The sequence below is a fragment of the Salvelinus fontinalis genome, chromosome 23 (assembly GCF_029448725.1).
Source record: "Salvelinus fontinalis isolate EN_2023a chromosome 23, ASM2944872v1, whole genome shotgun sequence".
NCBI lineage: Eukaryota > Metazoa > Chordata > Actinopteri > Salmoniformes > Salmonidae > Salvelinus > Salvelinus fontinalis.
In genome coordinates this window covers 31,047,551-31,069,850 of record NC_074687.1, presented here as the reverse complement: position 1 = coordinate 31,069,850, position 22,300 = coordinate 31,047,551, and the positions used below count along the sequence as shown (strand labels likewise).

Here is a 22,300-nt window from a genome sequence, read left to right as displayed (position 1 = left end):
AACATGCGTGCTATGTTACTGATTGTCAACTTCTGTCTACAATTGCATTAATAAAGGTTTTTTAATGATTTAATTAAAGATATTGTCATAATGCTAATTTCACCAATGAACCAATGATTGACAAGGAAACAGGAACGAACGCTAACAAAGTGCACCAGTCCCTCCTGCAGCAAGCACCCCCACAACATGATGCTGCCACCCCCGTGCTTCACGGTTGGGATGGTGTTCTTCGGCTTGCAAGCCTCCCCCTCCAAAAATAACGATGGTCATTATGGCCAAACAGTTCTATTTTTGGTTCATCAGCCCAGAGGACATTTCTCCAAAAGTACAATCTTTGTCCCCATGTGCAGTTGCAAACCGTAGTCTGGCTTTTTTATGGTGGTTTTGGAGCAGTGGCTTCCTTGCTGAGCGGCCTTTCAGGTTATGTCGATATAGGACTCGTTTTACTGTGGAAATAGATACTTTTGTACCTATTCCTCCAGCATCTTCACAAGGTCCTTTGCTGCTGTTCTGGGATTGATTTGCACTTTTCACACCAAAGTACGTTCATCTCTAGGAGACAGAACGTGTCTCCTTCCTGAGCGGTATGACGGCTGCGTGGTCCCATGGTGTTTATATTTGCATACTATTGTTTGTACAGATGAACGTGGTACCTTCAGGCGTTTGGAAATTGCTCCCAAGGATGAACCAGACTTGTGGAAGTCTACAATTTATTTTCTTAGGTCTTGGCTGATTTCTTTTGATTTTCCCATGATGTCAAGCAAAGAGGCACTGAGTTTGAAGTTAGGCCTTGAAATACATCCACAGGTACACCTCCGATTGACTCAAATGATGTCAATTAGCCTATCAGAAGCTTCTAAATCCATGACATAATTTTGGGGAATTTTCCAAGCTGTTTAAAGGCACAGTCAACTTAGTGAATGTAAACTTCTGACCCACTGGAATTGTGATACAGTGAATTATAAGTGAAATAATCTGTCTGTAAACAATTGTTGGAAAAATTACTTGTGTCATGCACAAAGTAGATGTCCTACCCGACTTACCAAAACTATTTCTCAGTAAGGTCTGCACTGTATTCTGCGCATGTGACAAACTTTGATTTGAGACGCCCACACAATATTGAGAAGGAGGGAATAGGGGAAACCGCAGCATGTTAGGACATGCCTCAGTGTTTGAAAACAATATCGTAGAGGCCACGAGGCAGTAGTCAGTGTGTCATGTAGACAGTCAAGTGAGCGTTACCCAAACAAACCTCCAAGATGAATCTACTGTAGCGCTCTCCAACCCTGTTCCTAGAGAGCTACCATCCTGTAGGTTTACACTCCAGCCCCAGTTGTAACTAACCTGATTTCAGTTTATCAACCAGCCAGTTATTCACATCAGGTGCGCTAGATTAGGGTTGGAGCAAAAACCTTCAGGATGGTATCTCTCCAGGAACAGGGTTGGAAAGCCCTGATCTACTGTAACATTGCCACTCACACTATGAATTTCCCAGCAATGCCCTCTGTTTAAAGACATGTTCCCAGGGCTCGTTCACAGTGACTCAGCCACCGGGACCAGGAGGTACACACCCTGGTTGTGCTACTGGCCGCCATCAGTGACCGTTGTTGGGCGCGGCAAAGACATGATCATAAACCACAGGGATGATTAATCTGACCAGACTCAACTTTTCCACCTCTTAAAATATGGTCCTTAAAAACAACACAAATCCTATTAAGACATGTTCTGGTACATTGGTGACAAAGTATTTTTTTTAAACCTCTCACTTTGGGCTGGATGTGTAGTTCATATATGCATAATCTATGAGCAAAATTACTTTCTTCAATTAGCCACGAAATCCTTATTACCATGATTTAAGGGTGTAGTGTGTCTAAAACAATGTGAACATCCTACTCAGACAGCACTAATTACATTTGTTAGGCGTTCCACATTCTCTAGGCCCTGTCTGTCAGTCGGCATACATCTCTACTGTACCACAACAGAATGGAATCCTTCTGTAGATTCTAGAACAAGCTTTAAAAAACGGCTCCATAGATGAAACATCACACTGTACGCTAGCAGTTTACCATCATTGTGATTGCTGCAATGTTCAGACTGGTTAGTTAGCCCCATGTTGTTCAATCTTTAAAGTTTATTATAGTATTAGGCTTTCTTAATATTTAAATCCAGTGGAATTCTCCTGCCATTAGAGGGGACTAGGCTAAAACACCTGGATTAGGAAAGATCTCTATTCTACCTATACTGAATAAAAATATAAACACAACATGTAGTGTTGGTCCCATGTTTCATGTGCTGAAATAAAAGATCCCAGAAATTGTCCATATGCACAACAAGCTTTTCTTTAAAAAAATGTTTTACTTTGATAAAGCTTTTACGGTGTTATTTCTCTTGTCTGAAGAACCCAGCCGACTGTGTGTTGTTACTGTGAGATCTGCCCTTAGGCCCCCCCAACACACACACACCCACACACACACACACACACACACACACACACACGACCGCTACTAAGACAAATCAGTGTTTGATCTGTGATTAACTCCACTCTGACATCACACCCTTAAGGCTTAGCTTCACCTTGGGCTGCTTCCAATGTCTGTTTGTTAGGCTTGCATGCTCGTTGTTGGTTCTAGAGACCCAAGTCCCAACTGGAATCATTGAAAGTACTCCAGTTGTTCATGACTGATGAAATCAAATGTAACCTTTTTATTTAACTAGGCAAGTCAGTTAAGAACAAATTCTTACTTACAATGACGGCCTAAACCGGCCAAACACGGGCGACGCTGGGCTAATTGTGCGCCCTATGGGACTTCCAATCACGGCCTGTTGTAATACAGCCTGGATTTGAACCAGGGTGTCTGTAGTGATGCCTCTAGCACTGAGATGCAGTGCCTTAGACCGTCTCGCCACTCGGGAGCCCGGGGGCAAGGAAGAACACAGCTTTTGCGATCCATAACAATTTGGGTTAAGCCGAATGATTGTGAATGGCTGTATTGTCTATAGATTGTTCAAACATTAAGAAACATTCTTCCCAGTTAGAATGTCCTTTTGTAGAATGTGTAGGTGTATGTTTTTTTTCTTTTCTCTAATCAGCAGTTAAAACAATAACAAAGCGTCCTCCCGCCGGGCTTGGAGAAATGTGTCCATGCTCAAATTCATGTCAAGGACAGACCATCGATGATATCAAAATTATAGTTTTAACCATGTTTTGAGGATATACAGTGTTTTACATTTACTTTGTTTACAAACATTGGATATAAACACGTTTTATTTTGCGTTCTGATGGGGTTCGACAGTTGAACTAAGCGTTTATAGTTATATTCTTCAAGATGTATCAACTGCATATTGCCCCTTTTTAAAGCTCCTTGGCTCTACCATATGGACCTGTGTTTAATACCGCTTGAAACTGTGTCTGTGATGACTGTCCTCATAGTCTCCCCCTCCTTACCTCCTCTCTCTTCTCAGGTCACGGAGAGTGCCACTGTGGGGAGTGTAAGTGCCATGCGGGCTACATCGGAGACAACTGTAACTGTTCCATGGACACGTCTTCCTGTGTGTCTGATGACGGGAAGATCTGTAGTGGGCGAGGCAGCTGTGCGTGCGGGCACTGCCAGTGTACAGAACCAGGGGCCTTCGGGGACACCTGCGAGAAATGCCCCACCTGCCCCGATGCCTGTGGCACCAAAAGGTACGGGACAGATAAGAAGGGATGTGTGGAGGGAAAGAGGGAAGGCAAGAAGAAGAGTAGGGAGGGAGAGCAGGGTAAACCGTGTCCAGGGGTTTCTAATGTGCACCTGAAGCTGTGATTTGACCTATCATGGTAAGACGCATATCAACCATTACCATACATTAAGGTACAAAAAGGATTTAAGACGCGTATAACTGTCTAGATGATTTCTGTAAAGGGTCTGTCAGAGTACCAAACGTGTACGCGGATGCACAGCAGTGTTCCAGGAATATTAGACAGTTGGCTTTCCATATTTTCTAATTCTCAGGGCAGCTCATGCAATTTGTCCAACTGTCAACTCTTTTAAATTAATAGGAGGGGCATACCGGAGATGCTTTGGTTGGGAATTGTGAGGATGTGCGCTTTTGGGCTGCGCGCCCCCCATCAATGGTAGTCTCAGAGCCACACAGCTATATCACAATGGGATGCCAGACTATCGTGTCTTAGCGACTGTGGACTATGATTTGCGCTTCAGAAAGATGTTAAGACGGCTCCCATTCCATTGGCGTCCCCCGAAAAAGCAAAAGGTTTACGACCCAAACTCCTCACTCTAATCACTCATCCTATATCAGGAGCAGAGCGTATCAGCAGGCTATCCCAGGGAATGTGTTGCTATCAGTCACAGTTGTACCCTCCCAGCATGCTCCTATACTCACACATGGCTCTCATTTCAGAGGTGAAAGGTGAACATTTTGGGTGTGACCCGTGACCATAAACTGACCTTAAACTCGAGGCCTGGTCACCTCTGTGCTCCTGTAAACACGGCATGTATGATGTATGTAATTATGCCACGCACGGTCTCTCTTGTCGCTCTGTCATCTATCTCTCTATCTCTCTCCACTCCAGGGAATGCATCGAGTGCCGGCTTTTCGACTCCGGAAGACTGTCCGACAACCAGACCTGCCAGCGGCTATGCAAGGACGAGATCATCACTGTGGAAACGCTTAGTGAGTAAACAAAACACTGACTGACTGTGGTTCCCCTCTCTAATATCAGCCGGCCAGCAGAGAGAGAGAGAGACACACACACACACACACACACACAGAGGAGTATCAACATCTGTGATTAGCGTCTGCAGCAGTTTGTTGTTGATGCATTACAGACGTCTTCCCTTGTTCTAGTTTATTAGCTCTCTCCCACTCTTATTGTGCACAGCCTTGCCAAAACACGGTGTACGTACCGTTTGAGCTGTTTTAGCTAATGTGACATCACCCAGCTGCTCTGACGGGTTAGCTCAGACCAAAGTAACGCACGCTTCTCCAACCCACACACACGCCCATATGCCTCATCTGTAATTACTTATGAAAATAAATATACCCTCTCCAGTCCAGAGTGAGTGTCTGTTTGTTATTTTCTGGCGAGTGTCAGTCTGGGTCTCTAGTGGCAGAGCGGACGGACCTCTTCTGTTCTGTCCTCCAGGTAGCAGCTTATAATAACGGGCAGCGCCATGCAGCCAAACCCATCATTTGGTTCAAAGACATGCAGCCCCATTAAAACATGATGCCCCCTGCCTACTCCCCAAATACCTCACCCTCTAAACAAACATGTAACTCTACCTGCACCCATAACTCTAAACTGTCATCACGTGCTGTCTTTTAAAACCCACAGGTCTTAAGTGGAACATAGACAGTCCCAGGGTTTGGTCTGTCTGGATCCCTTCAGCATTTTGCATTGCGGGGGATAGTTAACTAGGAATGTTTTAATATGATAATGTTGCTTGTGGGGACATTGTGATGCTGAGATTGCAATAGGGTGCCGTTTCAGACGCACCATGGGCTCTGGATTTAAAGGGATTGTTATATCTTAAGGCCCTCCCTTCACTGTCGCTCTGCCCTCACTGTCCTAGATCTGCTCTGTTTCACTGCGTTCTCTCACTCTGCTATTCCAACCATCTGACCTCCCCTAATAGACTCTGCATGTACATTCCGGAAACTTCTCTCCCGCCGAAAAAGCAGAGGGGAGAAGAGGCTGAAGGGAATCGAGGGGAGATGGAAGACGGTGGAGGGGGTTAGAGCTAGTTTAATTCCTCAGTCCCCAAGGCATTTAGAATATTTGAATGATAGAGTTCACAAAAACAAGTACAAAAAAGCAAAGCAAATGGCTCTGTCCTTACTGTGGAATGCGATCAATCCCTTATCCAAGAGTGATTTCACAATAAAGCAATGCATCTGGATACATTTTCCCACATTGTTGTGTTGTTGGAGCTCTCACCATTCTCTTGTTTTCTTTCTTCTGTCTTCGTTTCTTCTCTCAGTAAGTTTCGCCAGCTTTTTTCTTGCTTGTCTCAGCAGTGCCCATCTCTTTTTTTGTCCTCTTACAGAAACGGATGACCCAAACGCTGTCCTTTGCTTGTACAAGACGGAGAACGAGTGTGTGATGAAGTTCATGTACTCTGAACACGCCAATGGCATGTCAGTCCTCACCGCGCTCAAAGAGCCAGGTCAGTACTGCTACAGAAGACATGGACATAACATATCAGCCAGCTGCTTCTCTTCACATTCAAAGAAATGGAGGATAAAACAATAACAGAGAAGGCCATGTGTTGCAGTATGAAATAGTGTATACCATGTCTGTTTGTTATTATATGGAGAGTGTCAGTCTAGGCCTCTTGTGGACATGCACTCTATTGGACAATTGGGTTATGATATTAGATCTGTTTTTTAACAGCTATTCTGTATAATTGTTTGACTCTTTCTTGCATCTCCCTTTGTCTATATTCCTATCTATCCCTCTCTCTTATATAATATTATATATATATATATATATACACATCACACTGAACAAAAATATAAATGCAACAATTTTATAGGTTTTACTGAGTTAGTTTATATAAGGAAATCAGTTAATTTAAATTAATTCATTAACTAGGACTGTCTAGGAATGTATGGATTTCACATGACTGGGAATACAGATATGCATCTGTTTTTCACAGATACCTTAAAAAAAGATAGGGGCGTGGATCAGAAAACCGGTCAGTATCTGGTATGACCACCATTTGCCTTATGCAGCGCAACACATTTCCTTAGCATAGAGGCTGTTGATTGTGGCCTGTGGATCCAGAGCATCCCAAACATGCTCAATGGGTGACATGTCTAGTGAGTATGCAGTTCATTCAACAACTGGGACATTTTCGGCTTCCAGGAATTGTGTACAGATCCATGGGACCATGCATTATCATGCTGAAACGTGGATGAATGGCATGGCAACGGGCCTCAGGATCTCGTCACAGTAACTGCATTCAAATTGCCATCGATAAAATGCAATTGTGTTCGTTGTCCGTACCTTATGCCTGCGCATACCATAACCCCATAGACCATAGACCACTCTTGAGGCGGCTTATGGTAAAGAAATTAACATTCTATTCTCTGGAAACAGCTCTGGTGGACATTCCTGCAATTGCATCCCCCCTTGAAAATGTGGATTATCTTGGCAAAGAAGAAATGCTCACTAACGGAGATGTAAACAATTTGTGCACAACATTTGAGAGAAATAAGCCTTTTCTGCGTATGGAACGTTTCTGTGATCTTTTATTTCAACTCATGAAACATGGGAACAACACTTTGACCATGGTGTTTATATTTTTGTTCAGTGTATATGTCTCTTTATATATTTCTTTGTGCATTTTCTTAGTTCCTGTGTATATCTGCTTTTTAATAATCTTTGTTTGTTTGTCTCCCCTCCCGTCTCCAGAGTGTGGCGCAGCGCCGGATGCCATGACGGTCCTCCTGGCGGTGGTGGGCAGTATCCTGCTGGTGGGCATTGTGCTGCTAGCCATCTGGAAGCTGGTCATCACCGTGCACGACCGGCGGGAGTTTGCCCGCTTCCAGAGCGCACGCTGCCGCGCACGTTACGAGATGGTGAGGAGGATGACTATCCTATTTATAACAGTGATTTACAGTGCCTTCAGAAAGTTGACTCTTTCAACATTTTGTTGTTACAGCCTGAATATAAATATTTTTGATGTCACTGGCCTACACACTATGTCAAAGTGGAATAATATTTTTCGAAATGTTTACAAATGAATAAAAAATGAAAAGCAGAAATGTATTGAGTCAATAAGTATTCAACCCCTTTTGTTATGACAAGCCTAAATAAGCTCAGGAGTAAAAATGTGCTTAACAAGTCACATAAGTTGCATGGACTCTTTGTGCATTAACAGTGTTTAACAGAATTTTTTTATGACTACCTCATCTCTCTACCCCACACATACAATTATCTGTAAGGTCCCTCAGTTGAGTAGTGAATTTCAAACAGATTAAACCACAAAGACCAGGGAGTGTTTTCCAATGCCTCACAAAAAAGAAAGCAGACCTTGAATATCCCTTTGAGCATGGTGAAGTTATTAATTACACTTTGGATGGTGTATCAATGCACCCATTCACAACAAAGAAACAGGCGTCCTTCCTAACTCCATTGCCGGAGGCCAATTGTGACTTTAAAACAGTTCAAGAGTTTAATGGCAGTGATTGTAGTTACTACACAAAACTAACCTAAATGGCAAGAGTGAAAAGAAGGATGCATGTACATAATGAAAATATTCCAAAATATGCATTCTGTTTGCAATAAGGCACTAAAGTAATGCTGCATAGAAATTAACTTCATGTCCTGAATACAAATTGTTATGTTTGGGGCAAATCCAACACATCATGGAGTACCACTCTTCATATTTTCAAGCATGGTGGTCGCTGCATCATGCTATGGGTTTGCTTGTCATCAGCAAGGACTAGGGGGTTTAAAAATTAACTAAATAGATCTAAGCACAGGCAAAATCCCAGAGGAAAACCTGGTTCAATCTGCTTTCCACCAGACACTGGGAGATTAATTCACCTTTCAGCAGGACAGTAACCTAAAACAAAAGGCCAAATATACACTGGTGTTGCTTACCAAGACGACATTGAATGTTCCTGAGTGGCCTAGTACCAGTTTTGACTTAAATCAGCTTGAAAATCTATGGCAAGACTTGAAAATGGGTGTCTAGCAATGATCAACAACCAACTTAACAGAGCTTGAAGAATTTGAAAAGGAATAATGGGCAAATATTGTACAATCCAGGTGTAGAAAGCTCAATACTTACTCAGAAAGACTCACAGCTGTAATTGCTGCCTAATGTGGTTTTACCATGCATTGATTCAGGGGTGTGAATACTTATGTAAATTAAATATTTCTGTATTTCATTTTCAATAAATGATCAACAAAAATCGAAAAACATGTTTTCACATTGTCGTTATGGGGTATTGTGTGTAGATAAATGGGTGAGAAAATACATACATTTTGAATTCAGGCTGTAACACAACAAAATGTGGAATAAGTCAAGGAGGGGTATGAATACTTTCAGAAGGCACTGTACATATAAACAGTTTGAATTCAAATGTGACTGAGCCACATTAGTTATGGAAGTCAATGAGGACTATCTATTACACTATCTATCAAATGAAAGGCTGTGTGAATTGCTGTGATGACTGTTTTGGGACAAGAGTAGGTCTATATAAGTTATGAGACTTGCATGAGAAGGATAGGATATAAGCACATCCCATTTGAAATGCCAAGTTGTGGAATGTATTGTTGTCTTTCATCTCATTGTGGTGTACATCTAATGTACTTTTGGAACAGTTTCCATGTATCATACCACTGAAGCCATATGTGGGAACTGGGGTAGGAACAAATATGTATTTCAAAGTTGTATTCCCCACGTGCACAGGATACAACGGGTGTAAAACAGTACAGTGATATTCTTACCTTGAGCTATTTCCCAACAATGTAGTAATACTAATAATATAAACTCAGCAAAAAAAGAACCGTCCCTTTTTCAGGACCCTGTCTTTCAAAGATAATTCGTAGAAATCCAAATAACTTCACAGATCCTCATTGTAAAGGGTTTAAACACTGTTTCCCATGCTTGTTCAATGAACCATAAATAATTAAGAACATGCACCTGTGGAATGGTCATTAAGACACTAACAGCTTATAGACGGTAGGCAATTAAGGTCACAGTTCTGAAAACTTAGGAAACTAAAGAGGCCATTCTACTGACTCTGGAAAAACACCAAAATAAATATGCCCAGGATCCCTGCTCATCTGCGTGAACGTGCCTTAGGCATGCTGCAAGGAGGCATGATGCAGATGTGACCAGGGCAATAAATTGCAATGTCCGTACTGAGACGCCTAAGACAGCGCTACAGGGAGACAGGACAGACAGCTGATTGTCCTCAGTGGCAGACCACGTGTAACAACACCTGCACAGGATCGGTACATTTGAACATCACACCTGCGGGACAGGTACATGATGACAACAACTGCCCGAGTTACACCAGGAACGCACAATCCCTCCATCGGTGCTCAGACTGTCCGCAATAGGCTGAGAGAGGCTGGACTGAGTGCTTGTAGGCCTGTTGTAAGGCAGGCCTACAAGATATCACCAGAAACAACGTCGCCTATGGGCACAAACCCACCATCGCTGGACCAGGACTGGCAAAAAGTGCTCTTCACTGACAAATCGCGGTTTTGTCTCACTAGAGGTGATGGTCGGATTCGCGTTTATTGCCGAAGGAATGAGCGTTACACCGAGGCCTGTACTCTGGAGTGGGATCGATTTGGAGGTGGAGGGTCTGTCATGGTCTGGGGCAGTGTGTCACAGCATCATCGGACTGAGCTTGTTGTCATTGCAGGTAATCTCAACGCTGTGCGTTACAGGGAAGACATCCTCCTCCCTCATGTGGTACCCTTCTTGCAGGCTCATCCTGACATGACCTTCTAGCATGAAAATGCCATCAGCCATACTGCTCGTTCTGTGCGTGATTTCCTGCAAGACAGGAATGTCAGTGTTCTGCCATGGCAAGCGAAGAGCCATGGCAACCAACCTGTTGGATCGGAGGGTGAGGGCTATGGCCATTCCCCCCAGAAATATCCGGGAACTTGCAGGTTCCTTAGTGGAAGAGTGGGGTAACATCTCACAGCAAGAACTGTCAAATCTGGTGCAGTCCATGAGGAGGAGATGCACTGCAGTACTTAATGCAGCTGGTGGCCACACCAGATACTGACTATTACTTTGATTTTGACCCCCACTTTGTTCAGGGACACATTATTCAATTTCTGTTTGTCACACATTTGTGGGACTTGTTCAGTTTATGTCTGTTAACTTATGTTCATACAAATATTTACACATGTTGAGTTTGCTGAAAATAAATGCAGTTGACAGTGAGAGGACGTTTCTTTTTTTGCTGAGTTTAGAAAATATAATAAAACATTTAAGTATGAATAAAAACCACACAAGAACTACGATGAGAGTTAAAGAAACAAGAGAATGCAATTTTGTCATTTCACTTTGCCTATAAGAACCATGATGAGCACGTGCAGGTCTGGTTAGGCTAAACTGTATCGCAGCCTATGAGATAATCTCAATTGCTTGCATCCCCTCTCCCATTCTCCTCAAAACACATTGGAGGAAAAGGTCAGAGGATAGGGACCTCTGGCTTTCTCATTCAATGGGGTTTGAGGAGATATGAGAAGTATGCAATTGAGATTCACCCACTGACTCAGAGTAGCCTTTCATCAGTCTACCAAAGGTTGCATCTTTGCAGAAAAATGTATGTCCGGTAGCTCACAGGCTGTCAGTAGCTTGCAAGTAGATACTGAGAAATAATCAGTAGGCCTAATATTGCATGATTCATTCTACATTTTTTCCATCTTTTTTTTCCTAACAATAGGTTAAATTCCATTGTTAAAATGTCTTCATTAAGTTACAAATGTAACAGTCCTGGTTGAACCCCATATGCGGGTGCAGGTAGCCTAGTGGTTAGAGCGTTGGGCTTGTAAACAAAAGGTTGCTAGTTCAAATCCCTGAGCTGACAAGGTAAAAATCTGTTGTTCTGCCCCTGTACAAGGCAGTTAACCGACTGTTCCTAGGCCATCATTGTGAATAATACACTGCTCAAAAAAATAAAGGGAACACTTAAACAACACAATGTAACTCCAAGTCAATCACACTTCTGTGAAATCAAACTGTGACCATGACAATAAATTTCACATGCTGTTGTGCAAATGGAATAGACAACAGGTGGAAATTATAGGCAATTAGCAAGACACCCCCAATAAAGGAGTGGTTCTGCAGGTGGTGACCACGGACCACTTCTCAGTTCCTATGCTTCCTGGCTGATGTTTTGGTCACTTTTGAATGCTGGCGGTGCTTTCACTCTAGTGGTAGCATGAGACGGAGTCTACAACCCACACAAGTGGCTCAGGTAGTGCAGCTCATCCAGGATGGCACATCAATGCGAGCTGTGGCAAGAAGGTTTGCTGTGTCTGTCAGCGTAGTGTCCAGAGCATGGAGGCGCTACCAGGAGACAGGCCAGTACATCAGGAGACGTGGAGGAGGCCGTAGGAGGGCAACAACCCAGCAGCAGGACCGCTACATCCGCCTTTCTGCAAGGAGGAGCAGGAGGAGCACTGCCAGAGCCCTGCAAAATGACCTCCAGCAGGCCACAAATGTGCATGTGTCTGCTCAAACGGTCAGAAACAGACTCCATGAGGGTGGTATGAGGGCCCGACGTCCACAGGTGGGGGTTGTGCTTACAGCCCAACACCGTGCAGGACGTTTGGCATTTGCCAGAGAACACCAAGATTGTCAAATTCGCCACTGGCGCCCTGTGCTCTTCACAGATGAAAGCAGGTTCACACTGAGCACATGTGACAGACGTGACAGAGTCTGGAGACGCCGTGGAGAACGTTCTGCTGCCTGCAACATCCTCCAGCATGACCGGTTTGGCGGTGGGTCAGTCATGGTGTGGGGTGGCATTTCTTTGGGGGGCCGCACAGCCCTCCATGTGCTCGCCAGAGGTAGCCTGACTGCCATTAGCTACCGAGATGAGATCCTCAGACCCCTTGTGAGACCATATGCTGGTGTGGTTGGCCCTGGGTTTCTCCTAATGCAAGACAATGCTAGACCTCATGTGGCTAGAGTCTGTCAGCAGTTCCTGCAAGAGGAAGGCATTGATGCTATGGACTGGCCCGCCCGTTCCCCAGACCTGAATCCAATTGAGCACATCTGGGACATCATGTCTTGCTCCATCCACCAACACCATGTTGCACCACAGACTGTCCAGGAGTTGGCGGATGCTTTAGTCCAGGTCTGGGAGGAGATCCCTCAGGAGACCATCCGCCACCTCATCAGGAGCTGTTCCAAAATTCTGAGGCTGTAGCTTAAATGTCCATCCTGCCTCAACATGTGCATGTTAATGAACTGACCAATTTTTCAAACTTTCTGTTACTCTCTCCCCTTTTCTCTCTCTCGCTGTCTTTCATCTCTATCTCTCTCAAGGCCTCCAACCCCGTCTACAAGCAGCACATCTCCAGCCATCCAATAGAGACAGACTTCATTATGTATGGCAAGTCTTACAACGGAGCAGCCCACTGACCACCTCCCCATGGGGGTGTTGGTGGGGCGGGGGCACGGCAGGACCGGTCCAAGTAGAGAACCAGGAGGGGTGGGAAATGATTAAATAAACTTAACCATCTATCTGATCTGCCAAGGACATGACAAACAGAAGTAAAAGTAGTAGTCTGGATTGTTTCTGGGGACTGTGGCCTTACTTTTTTCTCTCTCTGACTGAGGAGAAACAAAGTGACCAACTGCCATGAAGTAATGAGATATGACTTAAAGCTCTAGGCTGCTCTGTATGATTTACTGATGTCAGTAGAATACAGCCCAGAGGACAAGCAACAACATTCTCCTGGTCTGGAAATTGTTTAGAGGACAGAGACAATAATCTGTGATCCTCTGCGTCATCTCTCTAGCTAACAAGTGGATGTTATATAAGCAGAATGAACTATGTAGACAGAACAATGAAACCCTATCTGTCACTGACAATTTGTGTTAAATTGCCAACCTCACATCACAAAGCAGGGTTTCCCAAACTCTGCCTCAGGACCCCAAAGGGTGCAGATGTTTGTTTTTTGCCCTAGCACTACACAGCTGATTCAAATAATCAACTAATCATCAAGCTCTGATCATTTGAATCAGCTGTGTAGTGTTAAGGAAAAATACTAAATGTGCACCACTTGGGGTTCCGAGGACCGAATTTGGGAAACGCTGTCATAAACCATAACATCTCCTTCACATAAACAGCAATATTCATTGTACAGACAGCCAAGGCATCGACTTATATTTGTATGTATATTTTTTTTTACTCTTAAAAATGTCTTTCCTGACACTCACTATGCATCCTCCTTCATAACAAATGGAAATATGAATTAATGTACATCAGCAGGAGATTTTCAGGTTTATGAGATAATAACATCACATTTTTTTGTGGACTTTGGCATCATGGTACTAACATTAAAAGAGCAGTAGTTTTCTTACCCTTGTTTTGCACAATAGTTGATATTATTAGGAGACTCTCAAAGTGACTAAGAATCTCCATCTATTCTCATTGTGTTTGTATTATTGTTGTTGTTACACTCCATATGCACTTCTTTCTCTAGTCTTGATCTATTGTTTGTGCCGTGTCAGCACCTATTGTCATTGCCAAACAAATAGATACATTTGGATACAGCACAAACAGATCTGGGACCAGGCTACTATTCAGTATGACTGGAATAACCCTGCTCTCTGTCATGGCTACATTACTTGCACTGTGAGTGTGGGTGGGCGTAGAGACAGGGAACGTCTCTAAGCTCTGTTGACATGGGACATAACTCTCCCTCACCCATTCCAACAGGAAGAAGCAGGCTAAAACATGCCACTGGAGTTATGAAAGGGCTACAGTATGAGATGGGAGGGAAGACTTCTCATTAAATGTGTTCCATGGCCTTTTTTGTGATGGTGAGCTGGGCTTGAGAGTGTGCGAGAGAGAGCGGGAGACGATGGATGAAAAGAGTGTGCGCACTAACGTTTACGGATGTGTGTGTGCCAAACGCAATAAGAATCCCATAAAAACAATCTGCTTACTTGTGTGTCTTGGCACCATGTGAGGAAATGCATTAGCCCAGACCTTTCCTGTACAGCATTGATAATTCACCATTAGAAACCAATAGATTTACAACACTACTATGTGTATATGTCATTCTGCACACAGAGCAGGTATTCACAAAACAGCAATAAATGGATGACTTAAAAGCAAATATATCCCATTTATTTGACTTTTACTCCCATGGTGACCCTCTTGCAATATTTCCCCCACCCTTGTCCAGAATCCTCCACCTTGTATTTGTTTTCCTATGCATAGTTTCACCTGTACATAAATCATGAAACTATACTTCCTAGCAGCAGCATATTTCCAAATAACAAAAATAAACAGCCAGTTTGTTATTTTTTGAGCGAAATGAACTGCTAGTATTGGAGGGTGACTGAATGTTAAGAGAGGCATGAATGAATTGGGGGTCTGTCTTTGGCTTAGACCTCAGGTGCCAGGGAAGCTGTGTCTGTGCGTTCATGTGTTCAAACACATCTGTTCTCACTCTCAACCAATAAGCAGCAGTCTACTGCCATCATACAGAAACACAGAGGAAAGGTGGTCTGGTATCCCTTTGATTCTGTCATTTACATCTTGGTTTCTGCTGTCGCCCATGACAACCCTCACCATGTGCTTCTCTCCTCAGCTAACCCAGATTTGTATTTTAGCAGCTAAATTAGTTGCATAAATTCAGATTTTTTTTTCAGAGCTGCAAATAAGACTCATAGAACTAATAACCCAAAGTAATGTCAATAAACACATGGAATATGTGTTCACACAATTTGTTATTCAGTTTCCCGAGAACTTGATGGTTCACATGAGCTGGAAAATGCATTCTATTTCCCTGCTAACTTCATAGTTTGGAAGATCCCAAGTATACAGGGAACGGGGTGGGACTAACGCTGGGATATGGAACATGTCTATGGGACTGGAGGGGCTGTTATTTCAGCCTGAAGTGAGGTCATAAATCCCCCCCCCCCCCCCCTCTTGGTGTTTTGGTGGGGGCCTAATCCCCCGCGAGGCAGGGCCCAGCCTCAGTCCAGGTTTCAGCTGTCGGAAAAAGTAGGTTAGCGTGTTCATTTAGTATCTCTGCCTTCTGAACAGGGACACAGGGCACAGTTAAAATGGAGGCTATAGGGACTTCCAGTACAGTCAGTGCACTTGTTTGTTGAACAGTAAAGGAAATAATGCCTAAGGCTTCAGAATGATCAGGCCCAATCAGCAGGTAGCCTCTGTGGACTGGAAATCTAGCCTTGTTAACACAATCAATACTTTAATTAAGCACAATCGAGCTGGCCCGGAGTGTGATGTAGACTGACTGTGGGTCTGGAGGGGTATAAGGAGGGGCAATGAATGGGTTGTTGAAAATAGAAGTCAATGGTAATGGAACCAATACATCAGTGACTCCTGATAGATACCATTCACTCCTCAGTGCACATGATTGGGAAATGCATGCTGGATAAGATGTTAGATGTAAACGGCATTACATCATTGTTACATCATTGAAATGTATTTTCCAATGTTATTGTGAGCAGGGAGGGAGCTCCTACAATAGTCTTTAGTGTGTAGAGAAGTGAAGTAGATAAGCTTGGAAATCTGTGTGTGTGTGTGTGTGTGTATTTTGGAGGAGGGTAGCAGACTAGTGGTGTGAAAGTGTGTCTTCCATGCACCCATCCCCTTACCGCTCATCACACTTTGATAAACCTGAAGCTGCTCCCATTGGTCAGCTGACCTTAGACTTCTACCATGTTTCTATTCTTCATTCACATATGTCCCCCTTTCGTTTTTCTTTCTCTGCTGTCTGTATTGCTCCCTTTCCTCTTTCTCATGTTTTTGCTCTCTTTAGACTACACATCCTCTTTCCAGCCCTCCACTCTTTGTCTTGTTCCTCTTCTCCACTTCCCATCTCACCTCAGATGTGTCAAGATGACCCAGTACCGTCTCTAATCCTTACAGCCTGAGGGAGAGCACTGACCGCAAGAAACACTGGATGCTAAAAAGACAACTCGCAGCACAAGCTATTTACCATCTGGATGTGTCTGCTATTTTCATTGCTGTTGCTAACTGCACTAACAGCATGGGGCCCCGACCACGTGATGCATCAGTTTGGTTGGGGCCAGGCAAACTGCACTCCGTGATTGTCAATAACTGACAATCACTGACACGACTGGAATTAGAGGAATGTTAAATAAGCTTCTCAAAAGCAAGACACTACCATTTTATTCCTCGGGAGGAAATTCCACTTAACAACTCTAACTCATCACTCAACTATCTGTCATAATGTATCTTATCAAAAAAGGGGAAAGCACATACACAAAGTCAACTCTCTCCCATTCTAACACCTTTTAAATGTATCCAGTCAGTGCTTCTAACATCAGGAGGCTTAAGAAATTTGGCTTGGCCCCTAAGACCCTCACAAACTTTTACAGATTTACAGTTGAGAGCATCCTGTCATGCTGTTTCACCGCCTGGTACGGCAACTGCACTGCCTGCAACTGCAGGTCTTTCCAGAGGGTGGTGCGGTCTGCCCAACGCATCACCGGGGGTACACTGCCTGCCCTCCAGGACATCTACAGCACTCGATGTCACAGGAAGGCCCAAAAGATCATCAAGGACATTAACCACTCGAGCCATGGCCTATTCACCCCACTACCATCCAGAAGGCGAGGTCAATACAAGTGCATCAGCTACTATCTCAGGCCATCAGACTGTTAAATAGCCATCACTAGCCGACTACCACCCGGTTACTCAACCCTGCACCTTAGAGCCTGCTGCCCTATATACATAGACGTGGAATCACTGGTCACTTTAATAATGTTTACATGCCTCCCGGGTGGCGCAGTGGTCTAGGGCACTGCATCGCAGTGCTAACTGCGCCACCAGAGTCTCTGGGTTCGCGACAAGGCTCTGTCGCAGCCGGCCACGACCGGGAGGTCCGTGGGGCGACGCACAATTGGCATAGCGTCGTCCGGGGTAGGGAGGGTTTGGCCGGTAGGGATATCCTTGTCTCATCACGCTCCAGCGACTCCTGTGGCGGGCCGGGCGCAGTGCACGCCAACCAAGGGGGCCAGGTACACGGTGTTTCCTCCGACACATTGGTGCGGCTGGCTTCCGGGTTGGAGGCGCGCTGTGTTAAGAAGCAGTACGGCTTCGGAGGACGCGTACGGGAGTTGTAGCGATGAGACAAGGTAGTAATTACTAGCGATTGGATACCACGAAAATTGGGGAGAAAATGGGATAAAAAATAAATAAAAAAAATAATGTTTACATACTGTTTTACTCTTTTTATATGTATATAGTGTATTCTACTGTATTTTGGTCAATGCCACTCCGACATTGCTCATCCTAATATTTATATATTTCTTAATTCCATTCTTTTACATGTCTGTGTATTGTTGTGAATTGTTAGATACTACTGCACTGTTGGATCTAGGAACACAATCATTTCGCTACACCCGCAATAACATCTGCTAAATATGTGTATGTGACCAATCAATTTGATTTGATTTATAGTTGTCACTATCCTAAAACGGGTGTCAAGCTCATTCCATGGAGGACCAAGTGTCTGGGTTTTTGTTTTTTCCTTTCAATTAAGACATAGACAACCAGGTGAGGGGAAATCATTACTAATTAGTGACCTTAATTCATCAATCAAGTACAAGCGAGGAGCGAAAACCCACTGACACTCGGCCCTCCGCAGAATGAGTTGGACATGCCCTAAAACACTTACGTCCTATCGATGCTGTAGGGGGGGAGGGGGGGGGGGTAATTCAACTCTTACCCTACGAGGTCCTGAGCCTGCTAGTTTTCTGTTGTACCTGATAACTAATTGCACACACCTGGTGTCCCAGGTCTAACTCAGTCCCTGATTAGAGGGCAACAATGAAAAAACGCAGTGGAACTGGCCGAGGTCCAGAGTTCAGTTTAAGGGGTGTAGAGGATGATGAAGATGAACACTTCACAGTAAAGCTTATCCACTATAGAACTTCATACTGTACTATAGAAACAAAACAAAAAAGGGATATATTTGAGGGTTTTATGTTGACGTTTCAGCAGCACAAAGGCCTTTCTCTAGACCAGTCACAATGAACAATTATGTGACACATTGGAAATAGTGTCAGACCCCCCATGAAGTCAAACTAAGCTACTGTAATAATATAATTAAGCCAATTTATTAACCCATTCTTCTGGAATTAAACGTTGACAGGGTCATGCAACTGTTGCAGCAAGCATAGCTAGCTTTCTCTCTTCTTCACAGCTTTGGAGGGTCCAGGGGAAAAAGGTTCTGCAGTAAGAAGGGTTGTTCAGTAGGGATTAGCATCTCTTTGTGATGTAAATACTCTGTAAACTATGGCCTAGTTCCCATGTCCGTACCAAAGACAATAGAGGGACCAGGAGGTTTTAACACGCATGCAGGCAGTGTGTGCCAATCATCACCGGGCTCCTGTCCACACCATTGGCATCCACACGCTTCCATGCTTATCCCGCTGTGCTCCCATGCCCAGGCCCATCATGCCAACTATGATGTAGTGTTCAACAAAGCATGTTACAAATATCCATCACAAAGGCCCTGTGAGCCATAACGAGCACATTATTTTACCAGAACGTCATGCTTTTGCTAATTTGAATTGTCCCCCTGCTTGTGAATGCTTGTATTGTCTGCCTGCATCATTCCAGATGTGAGCGATAAATTACATTAATTACATCTACTTTCATAGATGTTGACACACATGCACGCAGATACACCCAAATACACACACACAATCAAACAGGTCCAGTTAAACTAACACAGCGGTAACATAACCTTTGACCCGAGTTAGGCAGCATTATCCTGACCATTTGTGTCTTAGTTCATATCAGATTCACTTATATGTCCTTGGAGTGAAATGACAGGTGTAGATCGACCTAACAGATACGATAGAGAATAGATGTAAAACTATCCATGCAAAAACCATGCCGTAGCCCTCTCCAGTGAGGCAGGCAGATATCTGTTATCATGTGGCTCCACATGCTGGACATTACAGTACATGACATCTCTGGAGTAACCTAATGTTTAATGACTGACTCCCCACACTCTAATATAAAGTGTATTTTGTTGCCATCTACTGGATGGAGTGAAGTAGTAGTAAGTGCTTGATACTTTTGTTAACATAATAATCTAAACCAGGGGAGGGGTTCTACTAAACTATGGGCCGGTCTCCCAGACAGGGTTTAGATTAAGCTAGTGTAACGGATGTGAAATGGCTAGCCAGTTAGCGGGTACGCGCTAGTAGCATTTCAATCAGTTACGTCACTTGCTCTGAGACTTTAAGTAGGGTTGCCCCTTGCTCTGCAAGGGCCGCGGCTTTTGTGGAGCGATGGGTAACGATGCTTCGTGGGCAACCGTTGTTGATGTGTGCAGAGGGTCCCTGGTTCGCACCCGTGTCGGGGCGAGGGGACGCCGTAAAGTTATACTGTTACATTGATGCTGTTGACCCGGATCACTGGTTGCTGCGGAAAAGGAGGAGGTTGAAAAGGGGGTGAGTGTAACGGATGTGAAATGGCTAGCTAGTTAGCGGGTACGCGCTAGTAGCATTTCAATCAGTTACGTCACTTGCTCTGAGACTTTAAGTAGGGTTGCCCCTTGCTCTGCAAGGGCCGCGGCTTTTGTGGAGCGATGGGTAACAACGCATCGTGGGTGTCAGTTGTTGATGTGTGCAGAGGGTCCCTGGTTCGCGCCCGGGTCGGGGCGAGGGGATGGTTTAAAGTTATACTGTTACACTAGGAGTAGTCCTTAATGTGTACTATTTAAACTAGGACATTTAAGTAGATTTCATGAACTTGGCTTAGTTAGTCGGAGACTATGGAGTCCTCGAGTAAGGTAAGTAAACCTAAATGAGAACACCTGGGTTAAACCTGATTATGTTAAGTACGAGCACATGCTGTTGGTCTAATGGTGCTCATAAAAACCTGGACTGGAATAGAAAACACCATTACTGGTGTGAATCTTGAGACAATGGCAGAGGCAAAAATAATAAGTTGAAAAAACTTTAGTGAGTATGAAAAAACGCTACTAAAACAGAAAAAGAGTGGTTGGGCTGCAATTTGCAGTGAATTCAATGCAAATGAAAATGTAAACACAAGAAGAGTACAGCAACTTCAGGTAAAATATCTTCATTATATCAGTATTTCTCATATTCATATTTTTGTGACATCACTTATATTTAATGATATCTGCCTTTATAGACTCTGTGGAAGAACCTTAAACTGGCTTTAAAAAAGAGAATTAAGAGATCAGAAGAGAGCGATTTACTGGTGGTGGACCACCAAAAAAAGACAAAACTGATGAATTTAGTGACTTGCTGTCTGGAGTAATAGGGCACCAGCAACCTCTGGATGGTATACCAGACGATGACCATTTGGACAGTTCAGATGAAGAACTGAGCACAAATGGTACATATACCAAAGAATGTAAATTGGTTACTTCCTTTGGTAAATATATTCCACTGTCTGTGTCAATCTTTATTCTTCTTTCATTCTAAGGACCATATGAGTTTATTTGTGCTTCTAACTGTGTTCTTTTTCCAGAGGAAGGGAATCTGAACAGGTTGAAAGAGCCAGTGCACAGTGAGTGTGTACCCTCCATCTGCTATAGCATCTCTGAGAGAAGATGCTGCCACCACCTTTCAGCAGAGAACAAAAAAAATGACCATGCATGAAAAGTTAGCCAGAGAATTTCATGAGCATAAAATTAAATATCTGAAGGAAGAACATGAAATGAAAATAAGAATTATACAGGTTAAATTGGATATGAAGTTGGAAGAGAGCAGTATGATCCAAAAATTATACAGTAATGAGACAATTATGATTAAAACATTTTATTTTTTGTCATTTGGATATACATGAGTGAGAATATTTTAATCACCACAAACTACATTTTAAACCAGCCTTGATTTAGTCACTCATTTAATTTTGCTGCACACTATTTGAATTTTGTACAGAACCAACATTATCAAAGCAAAAATAAGCCATAATGAATACATTCCATATTAAAATGTATCTCATCTAGTTGACATGCTGCAATGTGAAAGCAACTCTGTGTGCAAGTCCTCTTTGGTCATTGCCTGCCTCAGCCATGGGCATATCTGCTTGATCTTGACCTTCCATCGGAGGACAGCAGTGCCGCTTCAGGTAGTTGTGCAGCACAGCTGTAGCAATGACACCTTGCAGCATCTTCTTGGCTTGAAACGAAGTGTATTGCGTAAACATTGGAATCTATTTTTCCATACTCCAAACATACGCTCAACCATCGCTCTCGTGCGGATATGAGCTGTGTTGTATCTTTGCTGCTCAGCTGTTGTGGGATTTATGTATGGAGTGAATAAAAAGTTACTCTGACCATATCCTCTGTCACCTCTTTGAAACTCAGCACACAATGAAGAGGTGAGAAAAATCCTTGAATCGTGAGTTGCACCTTTCCAACGGGCAACAATGTTTGAAAACTCTAAATTAGGAGTGCAGACACCCTGAACATTGATGGAAACCAGTTCTTACGGTTCCTGTACTCCTCAGCATCAGGAGTTGATGGACACTTAATGGGAACATGACATTCATCTATACAGCCAATCTCTCCTGGGAAGTGCCCATATTT

At 43.6% G+C, this 22,300-nt stretch overlaps 1 protein-coding gene and 1 long non-coding RNA gene across 4 annotated transcripts in view; both read left to right on the top strand.

Annotated features, from left to right (window-relative positions):
- Positions 1-14,839, top strand: part of LOC129821117 (integrin beta-5-like) — a 66,057-nt gene extending 51,218 nt beyond the window's left edge. For all 3 annotated transcript variants that reach the window (XM_055878429.1, XM_055878426.1, XM_055878427.1), the window contains exons 11-15: positions 3,463-3,685; positions 4,571-4,671; positions 6,045-6,164; positions 7,415-7,581; positions 13,038-14,839. In XM_055878429.1, coding sequence (XP_055734404.1) covers positions 3,463-3,685; positions 4,571-4,671; positions 6,045-6,164; positions 7,415-7,581; positions 13,038-13,133 — 707 coding nt within the window. In that variant the 3' untranslated portion in view covers positions 13,134-14,839. The remainder of the gene's footprint in view (positions 1-3,462; positions 3,686-4,570; positions 4,672-6,044; positions 6,165-7,414; positions 7,582-13,037) is intronic.
- Positions 14,840-15,641: 802 nt separating this feature from the next.
- Positions 15,642-22,052, top strand: LOC129821118 (uncharacterized). Its single transcript, XR_008754273.1, has 2 exons — positions 15,642-21,102; positions 21,238-22,052. It is a non-coding gene; the product is annotated as an uncharacterized LOC129821118 (long non-coding RNA).
- The last annotated feature ends 248 nt before the right edge of the window (positions 22,053-22,300 follow it).